This window comes from Pistacia vera, unplaced genomic scaffold (assembly GCF_008641045.1).
Source record: "Pistacia vera cultivar Batoury unplaced genomic scaffold, PisVer_v2 Contig200, whole genome shotgun sequence".
NCBI lineage: Eukaryota > Viridiplantae > Streptophyta > Magnoliopsida > Sapindales > Anacardiaceae > Pistacia > Pistacia vera.
Window position 1 is genome coordinate 2,117,975 of NW_022196003.1, and position 26,772 is coordinate 2,144,746.

A 26,772-nucleotide genomic window follows, 5' to 3' on the forward strand; every position below is an offset into this window, starting at 1 on the left:
ATATTAGTATATTTTTTTAACTATTTTTAGACCCCTTAAGTTTATTAATTTCATAAATACCTCCAGGAAAAAAGTTTAAAAATTAACAAAAACACTCCCTAAACCCATACTTGCCAAATTCCGGCAACCACCGTCGATGGTAGCCGAAATCTGTCACAACGGCCTACATCACGACCAGAACTGGCCGGTAATTCACCGATCTGGCCGTTGCTAAATGGCCGTCATTGACGTTGCTAAATGGCCGTCATTGACATTGCTAAATGGCCGTCGTTGACTGTCAACGACGACCATAACTTTTGCGGCCATCGACAGCTAGATCTGGCCGTAGATCTGGCCTTTTCCAGCCAGATCCGTGGTGGATCTGGCTGGAAAATGCCATATCGATGCCCTACCCGCTAGATCCGACCGGTCTATGTCGTAACGCAATTTTTCAACCAGATTCTGGTGGTGGTGGCTGGAATCTGACACTGCGGGTGGTGGGGGTGTTTTTGTTATTTTACAAAATTTTTATATATTGGGGTGTTTAGTTAAATTAGCAAACCTAAGGGGTTTTTTTTATAAATTTTTAAATTTTACCTCGTAATACTCATCTATTCAACTATCCAATAGTATTTCCAAAATCCTATTTAAAATAATAAAACAAATAGACCCCAATCGCTGAAATTTTTTCTCAAGAGTAATACTAGGTCCACAATCTAATTTCACAACCTTTCCTTGAGGTGATAGCTCGCAAATGAAAAGGTAAGACTTATAGCAAATAGACAGGACCCATTTGCGAGCTGACTAATTGCAAGTGACTTAGCATTACTGTTTTCGTCAAACAGGCTAATAGTTTGGTCAAAAGGATTGGGTTCTGAAAGTCGACCTATCATATTTGATTTCTTTTATTTATAACCATGTGTGCTTTCTTAGTTATTTAAAACAACTTTAACTTTTGAGAATATTTTTGAAGTCACATATCCTATTATGGTGAATTGCCAATTTTGAACAGTTTGTAGAATGAAATCTGTTATGTACAGTACTCGTCACAGGGACTCTTTTGTATATTTAGTTTATGAGAAAGATTCTACTTTCCCCTTTCTTTTTTAGATGATCTTAGAAAGTTATGGAATCCTATGGCAGAAAAGTTGGGTTCACATTTGCATTTCCTGTTTCCTTGCTCAGAGTTGTTCAGAAATAACGCTTTATGATAACACCAGAAATTTGATTATGAGTTATTAATGAATAGCTCACAAAGTTATACATCAAACAAACAATGTATGTAAGACAGAAGGGCTCACAATAAAAGAATCAAACTATGGACATTTCAGAAGAACACAAATATTCAAGCAAAGCCAAAGAAAACTAACACACACCCATCAAAATCTCCCTGTCGAGAATCGCATGGGTATTGAAGTTGGAGGACGCTGTTTCAATCCACTCGTTTGCCCATCACACTTCTGTACACTTTTTCTGCTCTTCAATGGAGACACCAATCTGTTTGCCAATCTTGAAGGTGAAAATGAACGACGAAATTTCGAAGCAGTTGACAGCTTCGGCTGCGGAGACTTCTTCTTGCTCAAGTTTGCTGGCCTTGTAGGAGAAAGAGAAACCACTGCTGGGCTTTTGATCTTCACTTGAAACTTGGAAGTTGATGGTGGGGACTTAATCAAGAACTTGTGTGGAGATTGCTTGTTTCTAGCGACAACTGGAGACCTTGTCTTGCAAAATTTTTGCTGCTGTGAAGGTGTGGAAAGAAACAAAGGATTTGGGAATAGAACAGTCTTTTTAGCAAATAGCCTATTCCTTGGTGACACTCTATTTGCCAAATATCTGTTGTTCTCCTTGTCAAATTCTCTTACTTTAGGTGGTGAAACCTTGAAATTGATACGCGATCGAGCCCTTTGAAGTGTTGGCGAACGGGATTCTGATCTGATTGATTGTAGCTTATTTTGTTTTTCCTTCTTTCTTCTAACCTTGAGTTCACTGTTTTCAGGATTTGGTCTTTGATTTCTCTTTTGAGTCACTGGTGTTTTGGGATCTTCAATGGTGATTTTCTTGGTCTTATTGGCAACTGCTGCTACTATTTCTTTTGCAAATAGGCTTGCTTGCAGAATTTCTCCCATTGTTTCGCCTAATAGCATTGCTGGTAACGACATTCTTCGCCATTCTCCTGCACAAATTAAACACTCAAGTCATTCAACATCAGATCAAGGTAGTGTTTGGTTGATGAGAAAATATATTACAATGAAAATTAAAATGGTCTCATTACAAAACTAACCTCCTGCACTTTCTGGCAACTTTCCCCCTGGAGACCTTCTAGGGGCTGCAGCATTCTTGATCCTTCAATTAAACAAGAAAAACAAGAACAACCCATTTGAATATGCATAAAATATGGATCAAAATCAACAAAAATAACTACCATTTTTAACTGATATACAAACAAAAAATCAAACCCATAACTGAGAACTTACCTTAAAGATTCTTGCTTGCACCTGAGACTAGCCTTCAAGTAACCTCTGGTACTTCTAGGACTGAGACTAACCCCAGATATCATCTTATTCCCTCCTGCCACTGTGTATTGTAACTCTTGCAATCTTGCCATACATTTATCCACCTTCACAAAAGACGAACCCACCAAAAAAAATTTTAGCTTTTGTTGCTGAGTTCTATGGAAATGAAAAAAATTCCATAGAGTTTGAACAAAAAAAAAAAAAAAAAAAAAAAAAAAAAAAAAAATAATAAAACACGCTTAAGACAAAATTCTCGGTTGGGTTGCCGAGAAAATAAACGAAACAAAAAGACTCAAAATTTGTCACCAGAATAGAAAAAAAACCCACAAGTCTGGCAAAATTCTCAACTTGGTTGCCAGAAAAAGAAGCAAATGAAAAAACAAACAAATTTCTAAACCAGTTCCTTACTGGGCTAAATCACTAAAAAAGAAATCACATCTTGTCACATCTAAAATAATAACTGAAGACCCCAGCAAGCACATTGCCGAATATTAACAGTTTTATTACCTCTTTACAGTTTCTCTGATTAGATTTGGATTGAGAGGAGCCATCTCTCTCCTCTGCTTTGGTGGGGTTCTTGCGACCATTTTATTCGCTCAAAAAGCTCAAACCAAAAAAGCCGCTGTGGGTCTCCTCTAGCCTCCTCCGCTCCTTCCCACTTCCCCTCTTAAGGGTCCTCAACCAGTAACTCGATGGGGTTTTCACTCTCGTCTTTCATTCATCTCCCAAGAGTCTTGAGTTTTAACTCTTGAAGTGAAAACTGAAAAGTCAGAGCAGATATTGAACGTGGAACTTGGTAACGATCTTTTCGTCCAACGGTCTAATCATCCTATGAAAACGTATACAAACGGCTACTTTTTTTTTTTTTTTTTTTTTAAATTTCGTGTATTTTATATTTATTTTTGTGGAGGAGTACACGTGTCTCAATCAAAATTGGTATGAATCGATCTGTGCCGTTAATTCCGAAGTTTTGTGTATGATAATTAAAGTATGGAATTTAAGATGTAAATTCAAATATCAAATGTGAAAAATAAAACGTTATATAAATAGTAATGACATTAAACATCAAGCGGTACTTTCAATTTTTTTTTCTTTTTATATTTAATTTTTCAAATTGTAGTGGAATTTAACTTTTTTTTATTTTAATTGAACCTATAGATTATTTTAACATATATAATATTTTATTTTATATTAGAAGTTGTCTCCATCATCGGTTGACAATACAATGGGAAGATCTAGTAAATTTACGGGGTTGTCGTCACTTACATTTCAATAATCCTTCGAAGCCTTGAAATTTATGATCACCCTATAAGCCTATAAAGACTCAACTCAGAAGTCATAAAATCTCTTTCTCTTTTACATAGGCCACCTATGATATTATGAGAAAGTTTTCTTTGTAACTAATGTACGTTAACAATTTATAAGAACGTTTTCACGTAATTGCCAGTGCATGCACATAGAACCACAAGAATCTGTTTTTTCCATTGTAAAATTTTAGAATAATTTCCTACATTGTATAATCTCAAGAGACAGTTGAATACAGAGAGAAAATGCAAAAGAAATGGAGATGAACTTCATTCAACACAGAAAGAAGAATGGGGGAATTTTTTTTTTTTTTTTTCTATAATAGAGGAGGGAGGGTATTGACAATACAGAGAAGGTGAAAACATGGCATGTTTTCCTTGTCATTGCAGCATCTCAGTTGTGGGATGTGAGAAGGCAATAATGACCTCCTGCTATTTTTCATGCCTCTCAGCTTTAAAGGACTCCAAACCAGTGATTTCCTTTGCAGTGCTACAACTGTTGGATGCTTTGGCCTCCATGAACCGGCGACCTTGTAGGAGGACTCCCCATGAACTTGCTGCTGCTCCTCATGGCAGTTGGTGTGGTAATCTCTGATGTTGTCCGGTATTCTGTAATGGAGAACAGCTTCGAGTACCTCGCCTTTCGAGGGTCCCTCACGAGTGACTGCCTGCCGCCCATTGTGCTTCCATTTTGAAAGCGGGAGACAGAGGGCGGAGTGGTGTTGTCATGTATGACTGGCTCTGGCCGGAGGGTTGCGATGATACTTCTTTTGGCTGAATAACTTGTGTTGTTGTTGATGTTGCAGAAGGAGAGGTCTGACAGCGATGGAATACGTCTTGGTTTCAGAAGGCTTTTGATGTTTGTTGCGCCATCTGTTGCTGTGAATGTTTTCTTTATCAACTGAAGTTGCCATTCTGTTTCTATGGTGGTGCTGTGATTGTTTTCTTTTCTACTGAAGTTGCCATTCTGTGTCTAATGGTGGTGGTTTTCCGAGGTGGGACAGGAGATGGCGGGGGCGAATTGGTGATTCTTCGTAGTGGCATCCTAATTTTGAAGGACCCAAAGGAGGCTTTCTCTCTGTCTTGTCTTCCCTGCAGCTTCTTTTATAGTTGACAGTCCTGAAGACTGAGAGTATGCAGCGCCGCAAAAGCTCTGGTTCTCTGCTTTATTCTGGTTTTCCTTTCATTTTCTAATTGATTCTCAAGGTCCCGACCTGTAGTAAGTTCGGTAACAGTTCTGGTTAGGGAATAAACAATGAAGATACACAAGATAGCCACTAAAATACCAAAATGCCTATATGCAAAGAACTGACCAGCACATATCTTACAGAGAAAGCTATAACATTGTCAAGAAAAATTACTGATGCATGCACAAATAACAAATTAACAAGGATATATAGTAAGCTTTTAAAAGGCCTGGTCCTATATTACCTTTTCTTGAAGACTTCTGCAGATATGTTCTCTGGCAGCGAGCCTTAATTGCAAGACTGCAAATTATCCTAACTCTCTTGTTTCCTTCTCATCCTGCTTCAACTTTTCTGCCTATTATTATAAAAAAACCTGAGTTTCTGGTCTGGGAGCAATATAATTGTGCAAAACTTGAGAAAAATACATACCATTTGCTTGTACTTGAAGAGTTCGACACATCAGCCTGCTTGCGAGCAGGCCATTCAATTCCCCGAACTCGGCTGGCAAAGTTCAGAGAACAAAGGGTCTCCCCGAGGTCTCCAGAATTTGGGCTGATCTGGACAAACATCAGAGTTTTCAATCCCTCCTGCATTACATATTCTAGTTAGAAATATTCCTTGAGAAGAAGACCCATGATGCAACAAAAATGTATAAATGACCAATGGGGATGGTAAGGAGTATTAAAAATGTATCAAATTCTCCACAACCCAAGTACAAGCAACAATTCTGTCAGAGGAATAACCTCAGAAACTTGCCAGGAACCAAATTGGAGGATCAAATCTGAATGTAAAAATGCAAACAAACACTCCCTAGGGAGCTCTGTAGCATATGAGTAAGCTTTGAATTCCTGGTTTCAATAAAAACACATTTCAGATATAACAATTTATGGCAGTGAACAGATACCTGAGAGAGAAAGAGAGAGGAACCTGTATGGAACGTGGCCTGATTTGATGCCAGGGCAGATATAACATCACCAAGTGCTGAGAGGATTTGTTTATAAATTGAGATTCCTTCAATCTCTCACCTTCAACTTCAATCTTCCCCACACGCTCACTACCGCCAAGTCTACCAGCCAGAGGTGACTCTAGTCTTATGTCCATTTATTAGATCTCCCCCTTCACAGTCACTCGCAACAAGCTACAAGACAATTTTTGTCATTATAATCTATGAAACTTTGGTCACCTCTTTGTTTGATCAACTTGTCTAAATCACCCTAAAGGACTATTAAAACTTACCAGTGAGATGGCTACTGAGCTCGTTAGCGTTAGTGGATCCTACAGATCTGGCTTTGGCTCCACTTGAGGAGCTCCCACACTTCCTCTGTAGTGTAGACTCGAGCTTCAATGAGTCCTGCACTTCTTGGTTCCTTCTGCTGCATGCTTTATCTCCAACCTTCATCCATGTAACATTAACATATACTTCAAAATTATTATCTGTTCAACACAATTCTTAAAAAGATTCCACCCCAATTCTTAAAAAGAAAAGCTCTTGTTTAGTCCAGTTCTTTAGATCATCTCAAAGATAGCCCAGCTAAAAAAACAGCATTTTTTTTTTTTTTGTAATTGTGAAGGAGCAGAAATGTGATGATTCATCACAGAGAAAGAGGTCTAAAAAGAAATGTAGCTTCTATTCAAGTGATCATAAGTCTGGCAATCAGCTGTTCCAGCAGGGAAGTGATAACAATCAGCAGTCCTCCATAAAACATAAATCACATAAAATGTGGTGTTTGAGTAAATGATCAGAGGGAACTTACTTCTTAGAAGGTTGGTTAGAGTTTTCAACTAAAAGGTCCCTTATCTTCTCATTGTAAACCTCCAACATGCTAACAAATAGCTCATACTCATGACACCAGTTCTGTCTTTGGAAATATGAAACAACTCCTCTAAGTCCTGTAGTTCACTCCTCTATTTTCAGGTGTACCCTCCATTGTAAATGTCTTCCCAGTTCCAGTTTGTCCATATGCAAATATGCGACATTAAGCCATCCAGTACTGAAGTCACAATAGGTTTGTTTGTGCAAAAACAGCCTCTGCATATATAAAACCCGGATTAAATATTTAAACTGTTCAATATCCATTATAGCAAATGCTTTGCATTGAAAAAATCATTCATGAGATCAGGATTACCTTGATTGTCCTCGGGCTTAAACACAAATCAAACTTGAATTGCTTTTTAGAAGAATCAGAAGAAACAATTTGTAGCTCATTTTCTTGAGAAGAGTCAAATTCAACAACAGAACTGGACCCATAGTAATTTCAGCTTGATTTAAAGGTCTACATCTGCAGAAGACCCTATATTGCCTTTCAGCTCAATCACTTCATTGTAAAGCCGCTTTCGTTCAGAGGACTCATCTATGTATTTCTTTTTTAAAAGCTCATATTCATTACCTATACCAAAATAGCAATAAATCAGTAAAACAAAAGAAAGAAAAAAGGGAGAAACATTGCCAAAATCAGTATCTGATACTCACTGAGATTCTGAAGATTGTCTAAAACACCAGGGCCAGGAAAACAATCAGTATTCATGTTCTTCACTTGATCTGAAAGACTTGAGTGATCTCTCTTCAAATCCTATAACATAAAGCACAACATTAATCCCGAAACCATAAAAAAAAAAACAAAGAGAAGACTCAAATTTTACAGAACTTGATACCAAACAGAGCAATTCCTACACTACAAAAATAAACTGAAACAAATCGTTCATTTTTGAAACTCAATTGCCTAAAATAAGACTAAACTATCCACTTCTCAGCAAGAAATAAAGTGAAAGTGATACAAGAGCGCCATTTTACCTGATCTTATTGCTCAAACATAATCTTCTGCAATATTGGAAGGGTTGGCCCTTGAGCTGGAAAATTTCTCGGTTTGTGTTCGATAAACCATCCTCATCCATGAAATGCTACTCTCTTCAACTAGTTCTAAGCAACAACAAAACCCTAATTAAATATTCAAATGACAGAAATAGAAGAGCAACAAATAAGCAGTAAAACCCTCACTTCGGTCACTAAAGATCTAAAAAAATAATGTTTTTAAATCACATGATTTCATCTTTTAGAGACCCAATTGAACTTAAACTTCAGTCAGTTACACAAAACAAAACTTCACATACCAAAAAATATTAGGCAAAAAAATAAGAAGTTGATTTTTTTCTTTCCCAGCAACCAAACATTACACTTAAAAACCCAGATAGAAGAAAGAATATCAAGAATATACAAAACATATCCACATTCATTTCATCACACAAAAACAAATACAATTCTAACATTTACTACTAAATTTCACAAAAAAAACTAACCTGAATCAGGAGTTTCGCTCTTTAGGTTGATCTGGAATTAAAAAAGAGAAAAAATCGAAAAAAAGAAGCAAAAACACATTTAGAGAACAGGTAACCGAATCAATATGTTCTTAAAACAAGAACAAGAACTAATTTGAAATTAAATCAAATCTTTCACCAATTACAAACCAAAAAAGAACAAATTTCTTGAATTGAGAACCAGAACGAACCTGAGTTTGAATCGCAGTGGTGTTCGCATTGCTCGGATTCCATTTCCACCGTCTGATTTGTTGAAAAAAGATTGAGAGTTTGATAATTTTGAAAACAAAATTACGAATTTTAGAGAGAGAGAGAGAGTGAGTGAGAGAGAGATTTGGAACGTTAAATGGAGAGAGAGAGAGGATTTGATTTTGAATTGAAATGAATGTTAGCCGTTGGATTTGAAAGCGTTTGATTTGTTTCCAACGGCTATATAATAGTAAGACTTTGGAGTTGGGAGCGTTTAAGTGAAGGAAATCAGGGTATTTGGGTTTGATTAAACGGAGCTCCGACTCAGTAATGGTGTACGGGTCATCCGGTTTGACTATGTGTTTGACTCTCTCTTTATTTTAGACTTTTACTTGTTTTATTTTTTTAATCGGTACTATGTATTACATAAAATTAAAAAAGGGCTTATTTTATTAACGGTATTGCATAAAAATATGAAAAAAAAAAAAACCTTAATATGGATATAAAATACATTTCAATAATAGCGGATGGACTTCATATTAAGCGATCTCACAGAAATAAAACCAATTTGATTCTTGAAATTTATAAATCAATCTAATCTAATTTTTATTTAAAAAAATGTTAGCATATGTAGTAACACGATGCATGATTAGTACTTGTATGACTCAAGATTATTATTTTCTCCTTCTGAAAAAATTGTAAGAGTTGATGAAAACATTTTGAATTCGGTTCACAAAGAAAGGTTGGTGGATTTTTTACCTATCTGTGTGTAACTTAGATGGTTAGGACGAATTGAGAATAGCGTGGATAGACGCATAGTCTCATGTTCGATACCTCAAAGATTAGTTGAGATCGAGATCGAAATACGCATAAGCTGACCCGGACATCTTAAATATATGTTAAAAGAGTATTTAAATTTTATTATAAATTTAGGATTTCTAAAAGAATTATAAAATTTCAAGAGAGGTCAAATAAGCGGAGTTTTAAGTTAATAACTTTTTATTACAATTTATTTAAAAAATTTAACTCTTAGTTTTGATTATTTTCCTAATAAAATGAATTTTATAAGGAAGAACCTAATTTTCCAAAAAATGGTTAACCATAATCTCTCTCACTGCCCCAAATTAGTAAAATTTTAAAATAATCCTCCACATCTTTAAATTTTGCTCAATCGTCATCATAACTAGTAGCCACATAACAATAGAGAAGGTAAATGACCTTTTGTTCTTTTTTTTTGTTTTTTTGGGTCTTTGATACGTGACAACCATTCAACGAAGCTTCGCTACACGAACAAAGACTTCAATTTTTAAATATTGGTTTTTGTGACTTCATATAAATTGATCATCCTGCCCTTCTTCAAAATAGTTTTCAGTAACGGATCTTAACGGTGAGTGAGAAAGTGTATTTTTTAAACTTTTTGAGTGAGAAATTGTCGTTAGGCCAAACCTTGGGTGGGAAATTGTCGTTATCCCATTCTTTTGTTTATTCTTTTCTTATTATATGATTAAAGTAGTTCATTTTTACTTTTTGTTTTTTCAATTTTTTATCCATGTTCATTAGATAGGTGCAATCCAACGGCGAATATAAATTTTCTTTTTCACTAAGATATAATTTATCAAAATCCAATGACAAAGATAGCTTCCAGTAACCATAAACTGATCCAATGGAGTTGGATGATAAACATGTAAAAAACAATTCCTTTATTGAATACATTAATAAAGTAAAAGAAATAGAAAATACATACACAATATAATAGCATGACAAATTAACCATCACCCTTTCTCTACAAAGACACTAATTGCCTATTTATGAATCTCAACTTGCTCTAGCTCATGCTCGATTAAGTTACCTCCTACTTCAAGTCCTTCAATCTCTTCAACTGTAGCAAGAGCCAGTTCTAGGTTTTCTTGGTTTTGGTTGACCCAAGTGATGAAGATGGTAAGAAGTGATCGTAAAGTGTGAAGAAGACAGTTGAAGAAACGTTGAATTATACTCCATAGCAGTGTATAGCATGGAGACAAGATAATGAGAAACAAATAGGCTACTAAGAAATGTGAGGGTGGTAAAAAGAATGATATTAGGATTGACAAAGCTAGGACAAGAGAAAAATTTCTAGGACGCAAGAAGATGGGATGACTCATACTAAGGGAGAGTGTGATGGGTGTGAAGAGGAAAGCTAATAGTAAAAGAAGAGCAAAAATCAATAAAAGGATAAATAGAAATGGGTATTGAAGAATGTTTTCAGCTTGGGGTTTCATTAATAGAAAGAAAATGAAAAAATTTAGCAGCGGTGGAGAAAAAAACCTCAAATCAATGGAGAAATGCATGCTTTGGACGAATAATTCTCCCTATTTATAGAATTAAGTCGCGCAATTTTATTCCCCGAGAAAATTACAGAGAAAGTGTGCCCTCTCTCGTATATTTATATGTATTGCTTTGACAAGAAAGTGAATTTTCTCAAACACAGTAGAAAGTGAAACCAAACAACCCAGAAACAGCAAAACCATGCAGGTTCCACTTCCAGAGAAGGATTGAGACTAATTAAACAACTGGAATGTCCATAAAAAACACACACACACAATATATTTATCAGAAATGAAACTAGAGCATGTATATAATTATGTACAGATACCAAAGTGACCAAACCTTATGAATTACAGAGCCAATAAGCCAAGTAGCTAGTGTGAAGTTGCTGGACTTAATTCCTAAGGCATGGCATTGGAAGTTTTGTTATGAAGAGAAGATGAAAGAGCAGAGAAAATAAGTGCATTCGGACATGGAAACAATGGGAACTTACATATCCCAAGGCCTTCAACTAATATATATATATATATATATACACATCTTAAGTAAGTTGACGAGAAAGTAATTACCTTTTATTAGTGCTAAACGCATAGCTAGATTCATGTTGCCTCAATACTTGAAACATATATAGCGGTCCAGTCTTCATCCACTAACATTAACTGTGGATAATAAAGTTGGTTTGAATTCTACTTTGTTTTAGAAACTTTTTCAAGTAATACAAATAAACGAAAAAGTTTTAGCACTAATCAAAAGTAAAGACTTACGTATGGGTCTCTTAACTTCAATTATTTGACGTTTGTTTGTGAGCAAAATGATGAATGATAATGCCCATGTCTCCTTTTCTCCCCACAGACAATCTTAATAGAGACAATTAACTAGTTCAAATTATTCACCTCTTTTAGTGCATGCATGCTCTTAACACTAATATTATTTGCCGGAAATTATTAGCACTAGCACTAATATTATGAGGTACAAAGCAATTACGTGAAGCCAAATTAAACTAAGTGGAGTAGGTAAAGTTTTGCCTTTCCTGTTTAATTGTCTCTTGAACCCATATTAATAGAAAGAAAATGAAAATATTTAGCCGCGGTGGGAAAAAACCCTCGAATCATTGGAGACTAATATTTAAGCAACATGAAAATTTGTACATATATCTCTCAACAGCAAACGACGTCATGGCCACTAACACTAAAAAGGTCACGTCCACTAACACTAAGAAGGTCATATATTTTTGCTTTTGAGAATTTGTCTAAGTAAAGCACGCGGTATCACCAAATTGCTTATCTCCTGGATGTTTCCTCGACTTTGCCTTCACAATCTAATGTAATCAACCTTTTGAAGTTAAATGTGTAGATTCTGAAGCCCATTGGTGAACTGAGTTTGACTTTATTGACTATATAGTAAGCTGTATATTTAGTTTATGTAAATAAACTCTGGGGTCAGTTGATATATTTTAGTTCATTATGTTAGTAAGTATAATATTGATGAGCACTAATAAAGCATATTTTGATGAACACTAATACAAATCATATTTGATCTATGCCCCAAGAGCCAGTATTATAATGTTGTTGCTCGCAGTTATGGGTCCTAATAAAAAGTAAAGACTTTCGTATTGCAAATATATCTCATTGATTCTCTTAACTTCAAGTATTTTATATAGAAAGTGATCTATCAACTCCATTTATTAGTGTTGTGTAGCGGAAACACAAATTCTAACACTAGTTGTTAAAATATAATAATAACACTACTAGAGTAGAAATAAATGGCTACAATAAATGCAAAAATAAAGAACATCAAAAAATTAACGAGGTTCGTTATTGTTACCTACGTCTTCGGGCGTTGTAGAACATTTTTACTATTCTTGAAGAATATAACAAACTTTTGAGTTATACTAGAAATACCCAAAATAAAGGGAATACAAAAAAACTCTAAACTATAGGGTAAGAACCCTTTGCAATAGGAGTATAAGGAGAAATATTTTTGCGATGATCAACACTATAACTTGACCTTTTTTATATAAGCCCAAAATCCTAATCCCATTTTCCCACTTGATGTCGTAACTAGTCGCCAGTCGCCGCTTTCAACGTTTTTTTTTGGCTCAGTCGTTGTCGTAACCTGTTGTCAGGTCGAGATTTCAATTTTTAAATGTTGATTTTTGCAGCTTCATGTAAATTGACCATCCTGCCTTTCTTCAAAACATATTTCACTAACGGATCTTAACGGTGAGTGAGAAAGTGTCTTTTTGAAACTTTTTGAGTGAGAAATTGTCGTTAGGCCAAACCTTGGGTGGGAAATTGTCATTATCCTGTTCTTTTTAAGTGATAAAGATTAGTTTTAATTGTAGGATAATGGAACAATTTCACTTTAACAACGAAAATCTCAACTACGTCGTGGATGACAGGTTTAGGGTTTAGTTTGATAATACTTCACATTAGTTACATAAGAAGAAAGACGGTTTAACTCCAAACAGTTTGGTCATATTACGTTTCAAAAGGTTCACATTGCAGCCACTCGATAAATCACATATACTCAGCAAAAGTTAGTATTTACCTTGTTCCTCATGTTAATTGTTTGGTGAAAAGCCTTGTATTAAAAATAATTCTATGAGTCTGTGAATGTGTGTGCACATATTAAGTGTAAGGAGAGAGTGTTTCCCTTTGGAAAAGCTTTGATATGCTAGGGTCTAGTTATCAAGGCAACAAATAGAATGGCGTAAATAATAACCCAAAGATATTGATATTTGTGTAACTGTTTTTGCTTCTTTGTTTTTCATTTTCTGGTTCATGTCCGAAAGAAAGAAAAAAAACAAAAAAAAAAAAAATAAAAAAAATATACTTCCTGATGTTGTTGGACATGATTTTTGTTTTCTGTTGTGCACTGTTCACACTATTTAGGGTTGTATTGATCAATTCTTCGTAAATGGAATAGGTGAAACCGTTATGACTCGTTCAACTCTAAGGCAGAAGATGCATTTGTTCACACTTATGCTTATGCACTTGGACATGATGGAAAACATGTTGACCATGCTTATACTCCTTGTTGTGGCATGCTTATGCACTCAGCGGTCTATAGCGTTTGGGAGTGGAATTGGGCATAGATATCATATTAGGTCAATCAATTTATAGGAAATTCTTTATGATAGTGACCTGCAATGTCTAGAGAATTATAGAATGGACTGCAAATCCCTGGAGAAGTTATGTTATTTACTCAAAACTCATGGGAGGTTACAGTCAACTAGGTATACATCAGTAAAGGAAATGGTAGGTAGTTTTCTTCACATAGTTGCACACCATGTCAAGAACAGGGTTATGAAAAGACAAATCGTTAGATTGGGTGAGACAAATTCTGTATTGAATGTTGTTTTGAGATTGCATACAATTTTACTCACAAAACCAAAGCCAATACCAGAGAATTCAATCGATGAGCAGGGGAAATGGTTCAAGGTACAAATCTAGGCCATCGTTATAAGGTTCACATGTTATATTGTGTTGCACATTATGCATATATACTTATGTTTTATGTTTCTGCCTCTATTTTGCCTGCTAGAACTATTTGGATGCATTAGATGGAACATATATAAAGGTTCATGTCGACACAGTTGACAATCCTAGGTATCAATCAAGAAAGAATGAAATAGCGACTAATGTCTTGGGTGTTTGCTCCCCAAGCATGCAATTCATTTATGTCCTACGTGGGTGGGAAGGTTCAGCTGTGGATGGTAGAGTATTAAGGGATGCCATTAGTAGGAGAAATTGATTAAAGGTTCCCCAAGGTAATCTCTCAATAAAACTTTGTTGTATATGTTCGTTTAGACTAATATATAGCATGTGTATTTTGGAGTCTGACATTTTAATTATGATTACAAGGTTTTACTATTTATGTGATGCTAGATACACCAATGGGGAAGGGTTCCTGATACCATATATAGGGCAAAGATACCACTTGACAGAGTGGAGGCAAGGTTGTCAACTGGCAACACCGCAAGAATTTTTCAATATGAAACACTCTCAAGCCAGAAACTGTATTGAGAGATGTTTTAGCATACTAAAAAAAAAAAGAATGGGCTATTTTGAGAGAATCATCTTTCTACTTGATAGAAACTCAATGTAGAATCATTTTTTGTTGTTGTCTGTTACATAACTTTATTAGGACATAAATGGCCGTAGACCCTATTGAGAGTGAGGTTGGAGAAGTTGTCAATCCCCTTTAGGAAGAGGAAGACAATGGTGAAGCTATTAGGTAGGTGGATACCAGTCCAATGTGGACTGCATGGAGAGATAATTTGGCTCAAGAAATGTTTAACAGTTGGATGATTTGCAAAATGCGTAGTTTGGGGCTAAAACATTATGTTTTGTTGGCCTTAGCACAATGTTATGTATTTTGTTGCAAAACAATTAGCCGGCTTACTTTTTTCCCACTTGGACTGTATGAAACTTTATTGTACAAATTGCTTGCTGGTTATTTAAATGTTGTTGATGGATGTTTTATTGTCGCTAGTTGATCATTGGAATTTTTAGTGGATAACTTACATGATCTGCCTTATGTTTTTATGTATAACCTGTTGCATGCTTGAGTCATTTGGGATTTCCTTGTTATCTCATTTGTTATAATCATGTCAATATCATCCTGACTGCTTCTCTTATTTGATGTGCATGTAGGGAACAGAATGGATACAGACCCAACACATGGAGACAGTGACGATCAGAGTTTGAATCAAGACGAACCAAAGATCAAAGGAAAACCAAAGGGCAAAGGGAAGAAGGCTTGGATTAAGAGACAGTGAAGAAGGCAAAGGATGCCCAACTAATTCAATGTCTGGTTCAAATCAGTCACACTGGGAACTTTAGAGCAGAAAACGGGACGTTAAAAGTTGGGTAATTGACCCAACTGGAAAAAATGTTGGAAGAAAGGCTGCCTGGCATGGTCTAAAGGCCATGATTCTCATCGAATCAAGGGTGGAGATTTGGAAGCGCCAATATGGTGCTACAAAAGAAATGATTAAGCAAGGTAGCAACTTCAGGTGGAATGCTGAAAAAAAAAATGCATAACGACGTTGAAGGATGTTTTCAATGAATGGTGCAACGTTAGTACTTTTTATTTCCTAAAACTACTAATGCAATAAGTTGCTTATTTTAATAACTTGTTTTTGGTTTTGATTTGTTGATCATTTAAAATATTCTTGTCTTGTAGAGCCATCCGACAGCCAAGGGTTTGCAACACAAACCCTTTCTGCACTATGACTCCTTAGTGACAATCTTTAGGAAAGATAGAGCCACCAGCGCAGCAACCAAGACTGCAGCTGATGTAGTTGAGGAACTTGACATAGATAACGCCGCCAACAATGATGAAGATATGGAAGTTGATGTTGATCTTGAGATAGAAGGGATGTTCCTATGAAGGAAGATGTTGCTGGGTCCACATGCCAGACAGCCACAGCTAACCCTAGCAGAAAGGTCGTCAATAGCCGAAATAAAAGTGTAAGGGATGATGGTTAATCTGATTTGATGGACCAAATTGGCAGGTTCGGGAAAGCTTAAGAAGGGCAATAGGGAAGAGATAAAGGATATTGTCGCTTTTTTCAAAAAAGAGGGTGAGGAGATAGAAAGAAAAAGCATGTTGTTTAATGCGATAATTGAATTGGATGGTTTCACTACCAATGAGATGCTTGAGACAGGAGAGGCAATATGCAAGGAACCACATAAGATAGAGTTCTCCTTCGTGTTGCCGATGGCGATTAGGCGGGAGTATATGAGAAAGCAATTTAGTGAAAGTAATGTGTATCGCCTCTCATTTGATCTTTAGTCTAAATTCATGTTGTGGTCTTATCTTTTTTGGAATGATGTGTAAATGTAGGAAAATCTTGATGTTTGACATGATGCTATCCCTTGCTTGCTTTTGTAGTGTTAGTAAGTGCAACCAGTTTGGTGTGGGTTGATGTTTTGTAAACACAGTTTCGATGTTTTTTTGTGGGTTGATAGTGCATTGTGTGTGCACTTAACCATATGCCAGCAGGGATATATTTTGATATGTAGTTACCTAGTTTATTATAAATAGTTCTCCCTTTTATTGCGTACTGTCCCCTTTTCTAGCTACTATAATCGTTCAGAAAAAAATTATGAGTGCAATGCACAAATAACAAATTAACAAGATATCATAGTAAGCTTTTAAAAGGCCTGAGTCCTATAATTACCTTTTCTTGAAGACTTCTGCAGATATGTTCTCTGGCAGCGAGCCTTAATTGCAAAGACTGCAAATTATCCTGTAACTCTCTTGTTTCCTTCTCATCCTGCTTCAACTTTTCTGCTATTATTATAAAAAAACTGAGTTTCTGGTCTGGGAGCAATATAAATTGTGCAAAAACTTAGAAAAAACATACCATTTGCTTGTACTGAAGAGTTCGACACATCAGCCTGCTTGCGAGCAGGCCACTTTCAATTCCCGAAATCGGCTGGCAAAGTCAGAGAACAAAGGGTCTCCCCGAGGTCTCCAGAATTTGGGCTGATCTGGACAAAAATCAGAGTTTTGCAATCCCTCCTGCATTACATATTCTAGTTAGAAATATTCCTTGAGAAGAAGACCCATGAGTGCAAACAAAAATGTAATAAATGACCAATGGGATGGGTAAGGAGTATAAAAATGTATTCAAATTCCACAACCCAGTACAAGTACCAAGCAATTCTGTCAGAGGAATTAACCTCAGAAATTGCCAGGAACCAAATTGTGGAGGATCAAATCTGAATGTAAAATGCCAAAACAAAACATCACCTAGGGAGCTCTGTAGCATATGAGTAAGCTTTGATTCCGTTCAATAAAAATACAAACATTTCAGATATAACAATTTATGGCCGTGAACAGATACCTGAGAGAGAAAGAGAGAGGAACCTGTATGGAACGTGGCCTGATTTTGATGCCAGGGCAGATATAACATCACCAAGTGCTGAGAGAGATTTGTTTATAAATTGAGATTCCCAATCTCTCACCTTCAACTTCAATCTTCCCCACACGCTCACTACCAGCCAAGTCTAAGCCAGAGGTGACTTTAGTCTTATGTCCATTTATTAGATTCTCCCCCTTCACAGTCACTCGCAACAAGCTACACACAGACAATTTTTTGTCATTACTACAATCTATAAAGCTTGGGCACCCTGTTTGATCAACTTGTCTAAATCACCCTAAAAGGACTATTAAAACTTACCAGTGAGATCGGCTACTGAGCTGTTAGCGTTAGTGGATCCTACAGATCTGGCTTTGGCCCAGACTTGAGGAGCTCCCACACTTCCTCGTAGTGTAGACTCGAGCTTCAATGAGTCCTGGCACTTCTTGGTTCCTTCTGCTGCATGCTTTATCTCCAACCTTCATATGCATAACATTAAATACTTCAAATTATTATCTGTGCAACACAATTCTTAAAAAGATCCACCCCAATTCTTAAAAAGAAAAGCTCTGTTTAGTCCAGTTCTTTAGAATCATTCAAAGATAGCCCAGTAAAAAAACAGCATTTTTTTTTTTTTTTGTTAATTGTGAAGGAGCAGAAATGTGATAGATTCATCACAGAGAAGAGGTCTAAAAAGAAAATGTAGCTTCTATTGCCAAGTGATCAAAGTCTGGCAATCAGCTTGTTGCCAGCAGGGAAGTGATAACAATCAGCAGTCCTCAGCACATAACATAAATCACATAAAAGTGTGGTGTTTGAGTAAATGATCAAGGGAACTTACTTCTTAGAAGGTTGGTTAGAGTTTTCAACTAAAAGGTCCCTTATCTTCTCATTGTAAACCTCCAACATGCTAACAAATAGCTCATATCTCATGACACCAGTTCTGTCTTTGGAAATATGAAACAACTCCTCTAAAGTCTGTAGTTCACTCTCTATTTTCAGGTGTACCCTCCATTGTAAATGTCTTCCCAGTTCCAGTTTGTCCATATGCAAAATGCAGACATTAAGCCATCCAGTACTGAAGTCACAATAGGTTTGTTTGTGCAAAAACAGCCTCTGCATATAATAGAAACCCAGGATTAAATATTTAAACAGTTCAATATCCATTATAGCAAATGCTTTGCATTGCAAAAATCATTCATGAGATCAAGGATTACCTTGATTGTCCTCGGGCTTAAACACAAAATCAAACTTGAATTGCTTTTTAGAAGAATCAGAAGAAACAATTTGTAGCTCATTTTCTTGAGAAGGTCAAATTCAACAACAGAACTGGACCATTAGTAATTTCAGCTTGATTTAAAGGTCACATGCAGAAGACCCTAATATTGCCTTTCAGCTCAATCATTCATTGTAAAGCCGCTTTCGTCAGAGGACTCATCTATGTATTTCTTTTAAAAGTCATATTCATTACCTAATACCAAAAATAGCAATTAAAATCAGTAAAACAAAAGAAAGAAAAAAAGGTGAGAAACAATTGCCAAAATCAGTATCTGATACTCACTGAGATTCTGAAGATTGTCTAAAACACCAGGGCCAGGAAACAAATCAGTATTCATGTTCTTCACTTGATCTGAAAGACTTGAGTGATCTCTCTTCAAATCCTATAACATAAAGCATCAACATTAATCCCGAAACCAATAAAAAAAAAAAAAAAACAAAGAGAAGACTCAAATTTTACAGACTTGATACCAAACAGAGCAATTACCTACACTACAAATAAACTGAACACAAATCGTTCATTTTTGAAACTCAATTGCCTAAAATAAGACTAAACTATCCTACTTCTCAGCAAGAAATAAAGTGAAAGGGATACAAGAGGCCATTTTACCTGAATCTTATTGCTCAAACATATAATCTTCTCAATATTGGAAGGGTTGGCCCTTGAGCTGGAAAAATTCTCGGTTTGTGTTCGATAAACCATCCTCATCCATGAAATTGCTACTCTCTTCAACTAGTTCAAGCAACAACAAAACCCTAATATAAAATTCAAATGACAGAAATAGAAGAAGCAACAAATAAGCAGTCAAAACCCTCACTTCGGTCACTAAAGATCTAAAAAAAATATGTTTTTAATCACATGATTCATCTTTTAGAGACCCAATTGAACATTAAACTTCAGTCAGTTACACAAAACAAAACTTCACAATACCAAAAAAATTATTAGGCAAAAAAATAAGAAGTTGATTTTTACTTTCCCAGCAACCAAACATTACACTTAAAAACCCTAGATAGAAGAAAGGATAATATCAAGAATATACAAAACTCATATCCACATTCATTTCATCACACAAAAACAAATACAATTCTAACATTTACTACTAAATTTCACAAAAAAAAACTAACCTGAATCAGGAGTTTCGCTCTTTACGGTTTGATGGAATTAAAAAAAGAGAGAAAATCGAAAAAAAGAAGCAGAAAACACATTTAGAGAACAGGTAACACGAAATCAATATGTTCTTAAAACAAAGAAAACAGAACTAATTATGAAATTAAATCAAATCTTTCACCAAATTACAACCAAAAAAGAACAAATTCTTGAATTGAGAACCAGAACGAACCTGTATTGAATCGCAGTGGTGTTCGCATTGCTCGGATTCCATTTCCACCGTCTGATTTGTTGAAAAAAGATTGAGAGTTGATAATTTTGAAAACAAAATTACGAATTTTAGAGAGAGAGAGAGAGTGAGTGAGAGAGAGATTTGGAACGTAAATGGGAGAGAGAGAGAGGATTTGATTTTGAATTGAAATGAATGTTAGCCGTGGATTTGAAAGCGTTTGATTTGTTTCCAACGGCTATATAATAGTAAGACTTGGAGTTGGAGCGTTTAAGTGAAGGAAATCAGGGTATTTGGGTTGATTAAACGGAGCCGACTAGTAATGGTGTACGGGTATCGGTTTGACTATGTGTTTGACTCTCTCTTTATTTTAGACTTTTACTTGTTTTTATTTTTTTTAATCGGTACTATGTATTACATAAAATAAAAAAGGGCTTTTTATTAACGGTTTGCATAAAAATATGAAAAAAAAAAAAACCTTAATAGGATATAAAATACATTTCAATAATAGCGGTGGACTTCATATTAAGCGATCTCACAGAAATAAAACAAATTTGATTCTTGAAATTTATAAATCAATCTAATCTAATTTTATTTAAAAAAATGTTAGCATATGTAGTAACACGATGCATGATTAGTACTTGTATGACTCAAGATTATTATTTTCTCCTTCTGAAAAAATTGTAAGAGTTGATGAAAACATTTGAATTCGGTTCACAAAGAAAGGTTGGTGGATTTTACCTATTGTGTGTAACTTAGATGGTTAGGACGAATTGAGAATAGCGTGGATAGACGCATAGTCTCATGTTCGATACCTCAAAGTTAGTTGAGATCGAGATCGAAATACGCATAAGCTGACCCGGACATCTTAAATATATGTTAAAAGAGTATTTAAATTTATTATAAATTTAGGATTTTTAAAAGAATTATAAATTTCAAGAGAGGTCAAATAAGCGGAGTGTTTAAGTTTAACTTTTTATTACAATTATTTAAAAAATTTAACTCTTAGTTTTGATTATTTTCCTAATAAAATGAATTTTATAAGGAAGAACCTAATTTTCCAAAAAATGGTTACACATAATCTCTTCACTGCCCCAAATTGTAAAATTTTAAAATAATCCTCCACATCTTAAATTTTGCTCAATCGTCATCAACTAGTAGCCAATAACAATAGAGAAGGTAAATGACCTTTTGTTCTTTTTTTTGTTTTTTTGGGTCTTTGATACGTGACAACCATTCAACGAAGCTTCGCTACACGAACAAAGACTTCAATTTTTAAATATTGGTTTTTGTGACTTCATATAAATTGATCATCCGCCCTTCTTCAAAATAGTTTTCAGTAACGGATCTTAACGGTGAGTGAAAGTGTATTTTTAAACTTTTTGAGTGAGAAATTGTGTAGGCCAAACCTTGGGTGGGAAATTGTCGTTATCCCATTCTTTGTTATTCTTTTTCTATATATGAAGTAGTTCATTTTTACTTTTTGTTTTTTCAATTTTTTATCCATGTTCATTAGATAGGTGCAATCCAACGGCGAAATAAATTTCTTTTTCACTAAGATATAATTTATCAAAATCCAATGACGATAGCTTCCAGTAACCATAAACGATCCAATGGAGTTGGATGTAAACATGTAAAAAAACATTCCTTTATTGAATACATTAATAAGTAAAAGAAATAGAAAATACATACACCATAAATAGCATGACAAATTAACCATCACCCTTTCTCTACAAAGACACTAATTGCCTATTTATGAATCCAACTGCTCTAGCTCATGCTCGATTAAGTTACCTCCTACTTCAAGTCTTCAATCTCTTCAACTGTAGCAAGAGCCAGTTCTAGGTTTCTTGGTTTTGGTTGACCCAAGTGATGAAGATGGTAAGAAGTGATCGTAAAGTGTGAAGAAGCAGTTGAAGAAACGTTGAATTATACCCCTAGCAGTGATTAGCATGGAGACAAGATAATGAGAAACAAATAGGCTACTAAGAAATGTGAGGGTGGTAAAAAGAATGATATTAGGATTGACAAAGCTAGGACAAGAGAAAAATTTCTAGGACGCAAGAAGATGGGATGACTCATACTAAGGGAGAGTGTGATGGGTGTGAAGAGGAAAGCTAATAGTAAAAGAGAGCAAAAATCAATAAAAGGATAAATGAAATGGGTATTGAGAATGTTTTCAGCTTGGGGTTTCATTAATGAGAAGAAAATGAAAAAATTTAGCAGCGGTGGAGAAAAAAACCTCAAATCAATGGAGAAATGCATGCTTTGGACGAATAATTCTCCCTATTATAGATAAGTCGCGCAATTTATTCCCCGAGAAAATTACAGAGAAAGTGTGCCCTCTTCGTATATTTTATGTATTGCTTTGACAAGAAAGTGAATTTCTCAAACACAGTAGAAAGTGAAACCAAACAACCAGAAACAGCAAAAACATGCAGGTTCCACTTCCAGAGAAGGATTGAGACTAATTAAAAACAGAAAGTCCATAAAAAACACACACACACATATTTATCAGAAATGAAAATAGAGCATGATATAATTATGTACAGATACCAAAGTGACCAAACCTTATGAATTACAGAGCCAATAAGCCAAGTAGCTAGTGTGAAGTTGCTGGACTTAATTCTAAGGCATGGCATTGGAAGTTTTGTATGAAGAGAAGATGAAAGAGCAGAGAAAATAAGTGCATTCGGACATGGAAACAATGGGAACTTACATATCCAAGGCCTTCAACTAATATATATATATAATATTACACATCTTAAGTAAGTTGACGAGAAAGGATTACCTTATTAGTGCTAAAAGCCTAGCTAGATTCATGTTGCCTCAATACTTGAAACATATATAGCGGTCCAGTCTTATCCACTAACATTAATGTGGATAAATAAGTTGGTTTGAATTCTACTTTGTTTTAGAAACTTTTTCAAGTAATACAAATAAACGAAAAAGTTTTAGCACTAATCAAAAGTAAAGACTTACGTATGGGTCTCTTAACTTCAATTATTTGACGTTTGTTTGTGAGCAAAATGATGAATGATAATGCCCATGTCTCCTTTTTCCCCACAGACAATCTTAATAGAGACAATTAACTAGTTCAAATTATCACTCTTTTAGTGCATGCATGCTCTACACTAATATTATTTGCCGGAAATTATTAGCACTAGCACTAATATATGAGGTACAAAGCAATTAGTGAAGCCAAATTAAACTAAGTGGAGTAGGTAAAGTTTTGCCTTTCCTGTTAATTGTCTCTATTAATAGAAAGAAAATGAAAATATTTAGCCGCGGTGGGAAAAAACCCTCGAATCATGGAGACTAATATTTAAGCAACATGAAAATTTGTACATATATCTCAACAGCAAACGAAGTCATGGCACTAACACTAAAAAGGTCACGTCACTAACACTAAGAAGGTCATATATTTTTGCTTTTGAGAATTTGTCAAGTAAAGCACGCGGTATCACCAAATTGCTTATCTCCTGGATGTTTCCTCGACTTTGCCTTCACAATCTAATGTAATCAACCTTTTGAAGTTAAATGTGTAGATTCTGAAGCCCATTGGTGAACTGAGTTTGACTTTATTGAATATAGTAAGTGTTATTTAGTTTATGTAAATAAACTCTGGGGTCAGTTGATATATTTTGTTCATTATGTTAGTAAGTATAATATGATGAGCACTAATAAAGCATATTTGATGAACACTAATACAAATCATATTTGATCTATGCCCCAAGAGCCAGTATTATAATGTTGTGCTCGCAGTTGGGTCCTAATAAAAGTAAAGACTTCGTATTGCAAATATATCTCATTGATTCTCTTAACTTCAAGTATTTTATATAGAAAGTGATCTACAACTCCATTTATTAGTGTTGTGTAGCGGAAACACAAATTAACACTAGTTGTTAAAATATAATATAACACTAGAGTAGAAATAAATGGCTACAATAAATGCAAAAAATAAGAACATCAAAAAATTAACGAGGTTCGTTATGTTACCTACGTCTTCGGGCGTTGTAGAACATTTTTACTATTCTTGAAGAATATAACAAACTTTGAGTTATACTAGAAATACCCAAAATAAAGGGAATACAAAAAAACTCTAAACTATAGGTAAGAACCCTTTGCAATAGGAGTAGAGAGAAATATTTTTGCGATGATATCACACTATAACTTGACCTTTTTATATAAGCCAAAATCCTAATCCCATTTCCACTTGATGCGTAACTAGTCGCCAGTCGCCGCTTTCAACGTTTTTTTTTGGCCAGTCGTTGTCGTAACTGTGTGTCAGGTCGAGATTTCAATTTTTAAATGTTGATTTTTGCAGCTTCATGTAAATTGACCATCCGCCTTTCTTCAAAACATATTTCACTAACGGATCTTAACGGTGAGTGAGAAAGTGTCTTTTTGAAACTTTTGAGTGAGAAATTGTCGTTAGGCCAAACCTTGGGTGGGAAATTGTCATTATCCTGTTCTTTTAAGTGATAAAGATTAGTTTTAATTGAGGATAATGAACAATTTCACTTTAACAACGAAAATCTCAACTACGTCGTGGATGACAGGTTTAGGGTTTAGTTTGATACTTCACATTAGTTACATAAGAAGAAAGACGGTTTAACTCCAAACAGTTTGGTCATATTACGTTTCAAAAGGTTCACATTGCAGCCACTCGATAAATCACATATACTCAGCAAAAGTTAGTATTTACCTTGTTCCTATGTTAATTGTTTGGTGAAAAGCCTTGTATTAAAAATAATTCTATGAGTCTGTGAATGTGTGTGCACATATTAGTGTAAGGAGAGAGTGTTTCCCTTTGGAAAAGCTTTGATATGCTAGGGTAGTTATCAAGGCAACAAATAGAATGGCGTAAATAATAACCAAAGATATTGATATTTGTGTAACTGTTTTTGCTTCTTTGTTTTCATTTTTCTGGTTCACGACGGTGGATAATAACCATATCAATGATAGTTGTTGTGCTATACTTCCTGATGTGTGTGGACATGATTTTGTTTTTGTTGTGCACTGTTCACACTATTTAGGGTTGTATTGATCAATTCTTCGTAAATGGAATAGGTGAAACCGTTATGACCGTTCAACTCTAAGGCAGAAGAGCATTTGTTCACACTTATGCTTATGCACTTGGACATGATGGAAAACATGTACCATGCTTACTCCTTGTTGTGGCATGCTTTAGCACTCAGCGGTCTATAGCGTTTGGGAGTGGAATTGGGCATAGATATCATATTAGGTCAATCAATTTATAGGAAATTCTTTATGATAGTGACCTGCAATGTCTAGAGAATTATAGAATGGACTGCAAATCCCTGGAGAAGTTATGTTATTTACTCAAAACTCAGGGAGGTTACAGTCAACTAGGTATACATCAGTAAAGGAAATGGTAGGTAGTTTTCTTCACATAGTTGCACACCATGTCAAGAACAGGGTTAGAAAGACACATCGTTAGATTGGGTGAGACAAATTCTGTATGAATGTTGTTTTGAGATTGCATACAATTTTACTCACAAAACCAAAGCCAATACCAGAGAATTCAATCGATGAGCAGGGGAAATGGTTCAAGGTCAAATCTAGGCCATCGTATAAGGTTCACATGTTATTGTGTTGCACATTATGCATATATACTTATGTTTTATGTTTCTGCCTCTATTTGCCTGCTAGAACTATTTGGATGCATTAGATGGAACATATATAAAGGTTCATGTCGACACAGTTGAATCTAGGTATCAATCAAAGAAGAATGAAATAGCGGGAAAATAAACGAAACAAAAAGAACTCAAAATTTGTCACACCATGAAAGGATAAAAAAAACCCACAAGTCTGGACAAAATTCTCAACTTGGTTGCCGAGAAAAAGAAGCAAATGAAAAGAAACAAACAAATTTCTAAACCAGTTCCTTACTGGGCTAAATCACTAAAAAAAGAAATCACATCTTGTCACATCTAAAATAATAAAACTGAAGACCCCAGCAAGCACATTGACGAATATTTAACAGTTATTAGTACCTTCTTTACAGTTTCTCTGATTAGATTTGGATTGAGAGGAGCCATAACTCTCCTCTGCTTTGGTGGGGTTCTTGCGACCATTTTTATTCGCTCAAAAAGCTCAAACCAAAAAAAGCCGCTGTGGGTCTCCTCTAGCCTCCTCCGCTCCTTCCCACTTCCCTCTCTTAAGGGTCCATCAACCAGTAACTCGAACTGGGGTTTTCACTCTCTGTCTTTCACTATCAGTCTCAGAGTCTTGAGTTTTAACTCTTGAAGTGAAAACTGAAAAGTCAGAGCAGATATTGAACGTGGAACTGTGGTAACGGATCTTTTCGTCCCAACGGTCTAATCATCCTATGAAAACGTATACAAACGGCTACTTTTTTTTTTTTTTTTAAATTTCGTGTATTTTATTATTATATTTTTTGTGGAGGAGTACACGTGTCATCAATCAAAATTGGTATGAATCGGATCTGTGCCGTTAATTTCCGTAAGT

General features: G+C 35.2%; 1 protein-coding gene and 2 pseudogenes across 2 annotated transcripts; all 3 read right to left on the minus strand.

The window, feature by feature from the left end:
* Positions 1 to 1,167: 1,167 nt before the first annotated feature.
* On the minus strand, positions 1,168 to 26,531 carry LOC116128624 (microtubule-binding protein TANGLED). 2 transcript variants are annotated; one of them, XM_031414376.1, is made up of 4 exons: positions 26,298 to 26,531; positions 2,454 to 2,596; positions 2,261 to 2,322; positions 1,168 to 2,152 (listed from the first exon to the last, which is right to left on the minus strand). In XM_031414376.1, exons 1-4 carry the CDS (start codon positions 26,376 to 26,378, stop codon positions 1,359 to 1,361), a joined length of 1,080 nt encoding a protein of 359 aa, XP_031270236.1. In that variant the 5' UTR covers positions 26,379 to 26,531; the 3' UTR covers positions 1,168 to 1,358. The 2 variants fall into 2 exon arrangements, with proteins under 2 accessions (XP_031270236.1, XP_031270237.1); XM_031414377.1 differs by lacking the exon at positions 26,298 to 26,531 and adding an exon at positions 26,109 to 26,231.
* On the minus strand, positions 4,114 to 19,576 carry LOC116128582 (annotated as a pseudogene).
* On the minus strand, positions 16,940 to 19,278 carry LOC116128450 (annotated as a pseudogene).
* Positions 26,532 to 26,772: the final 241 nt, after the last annotated feature.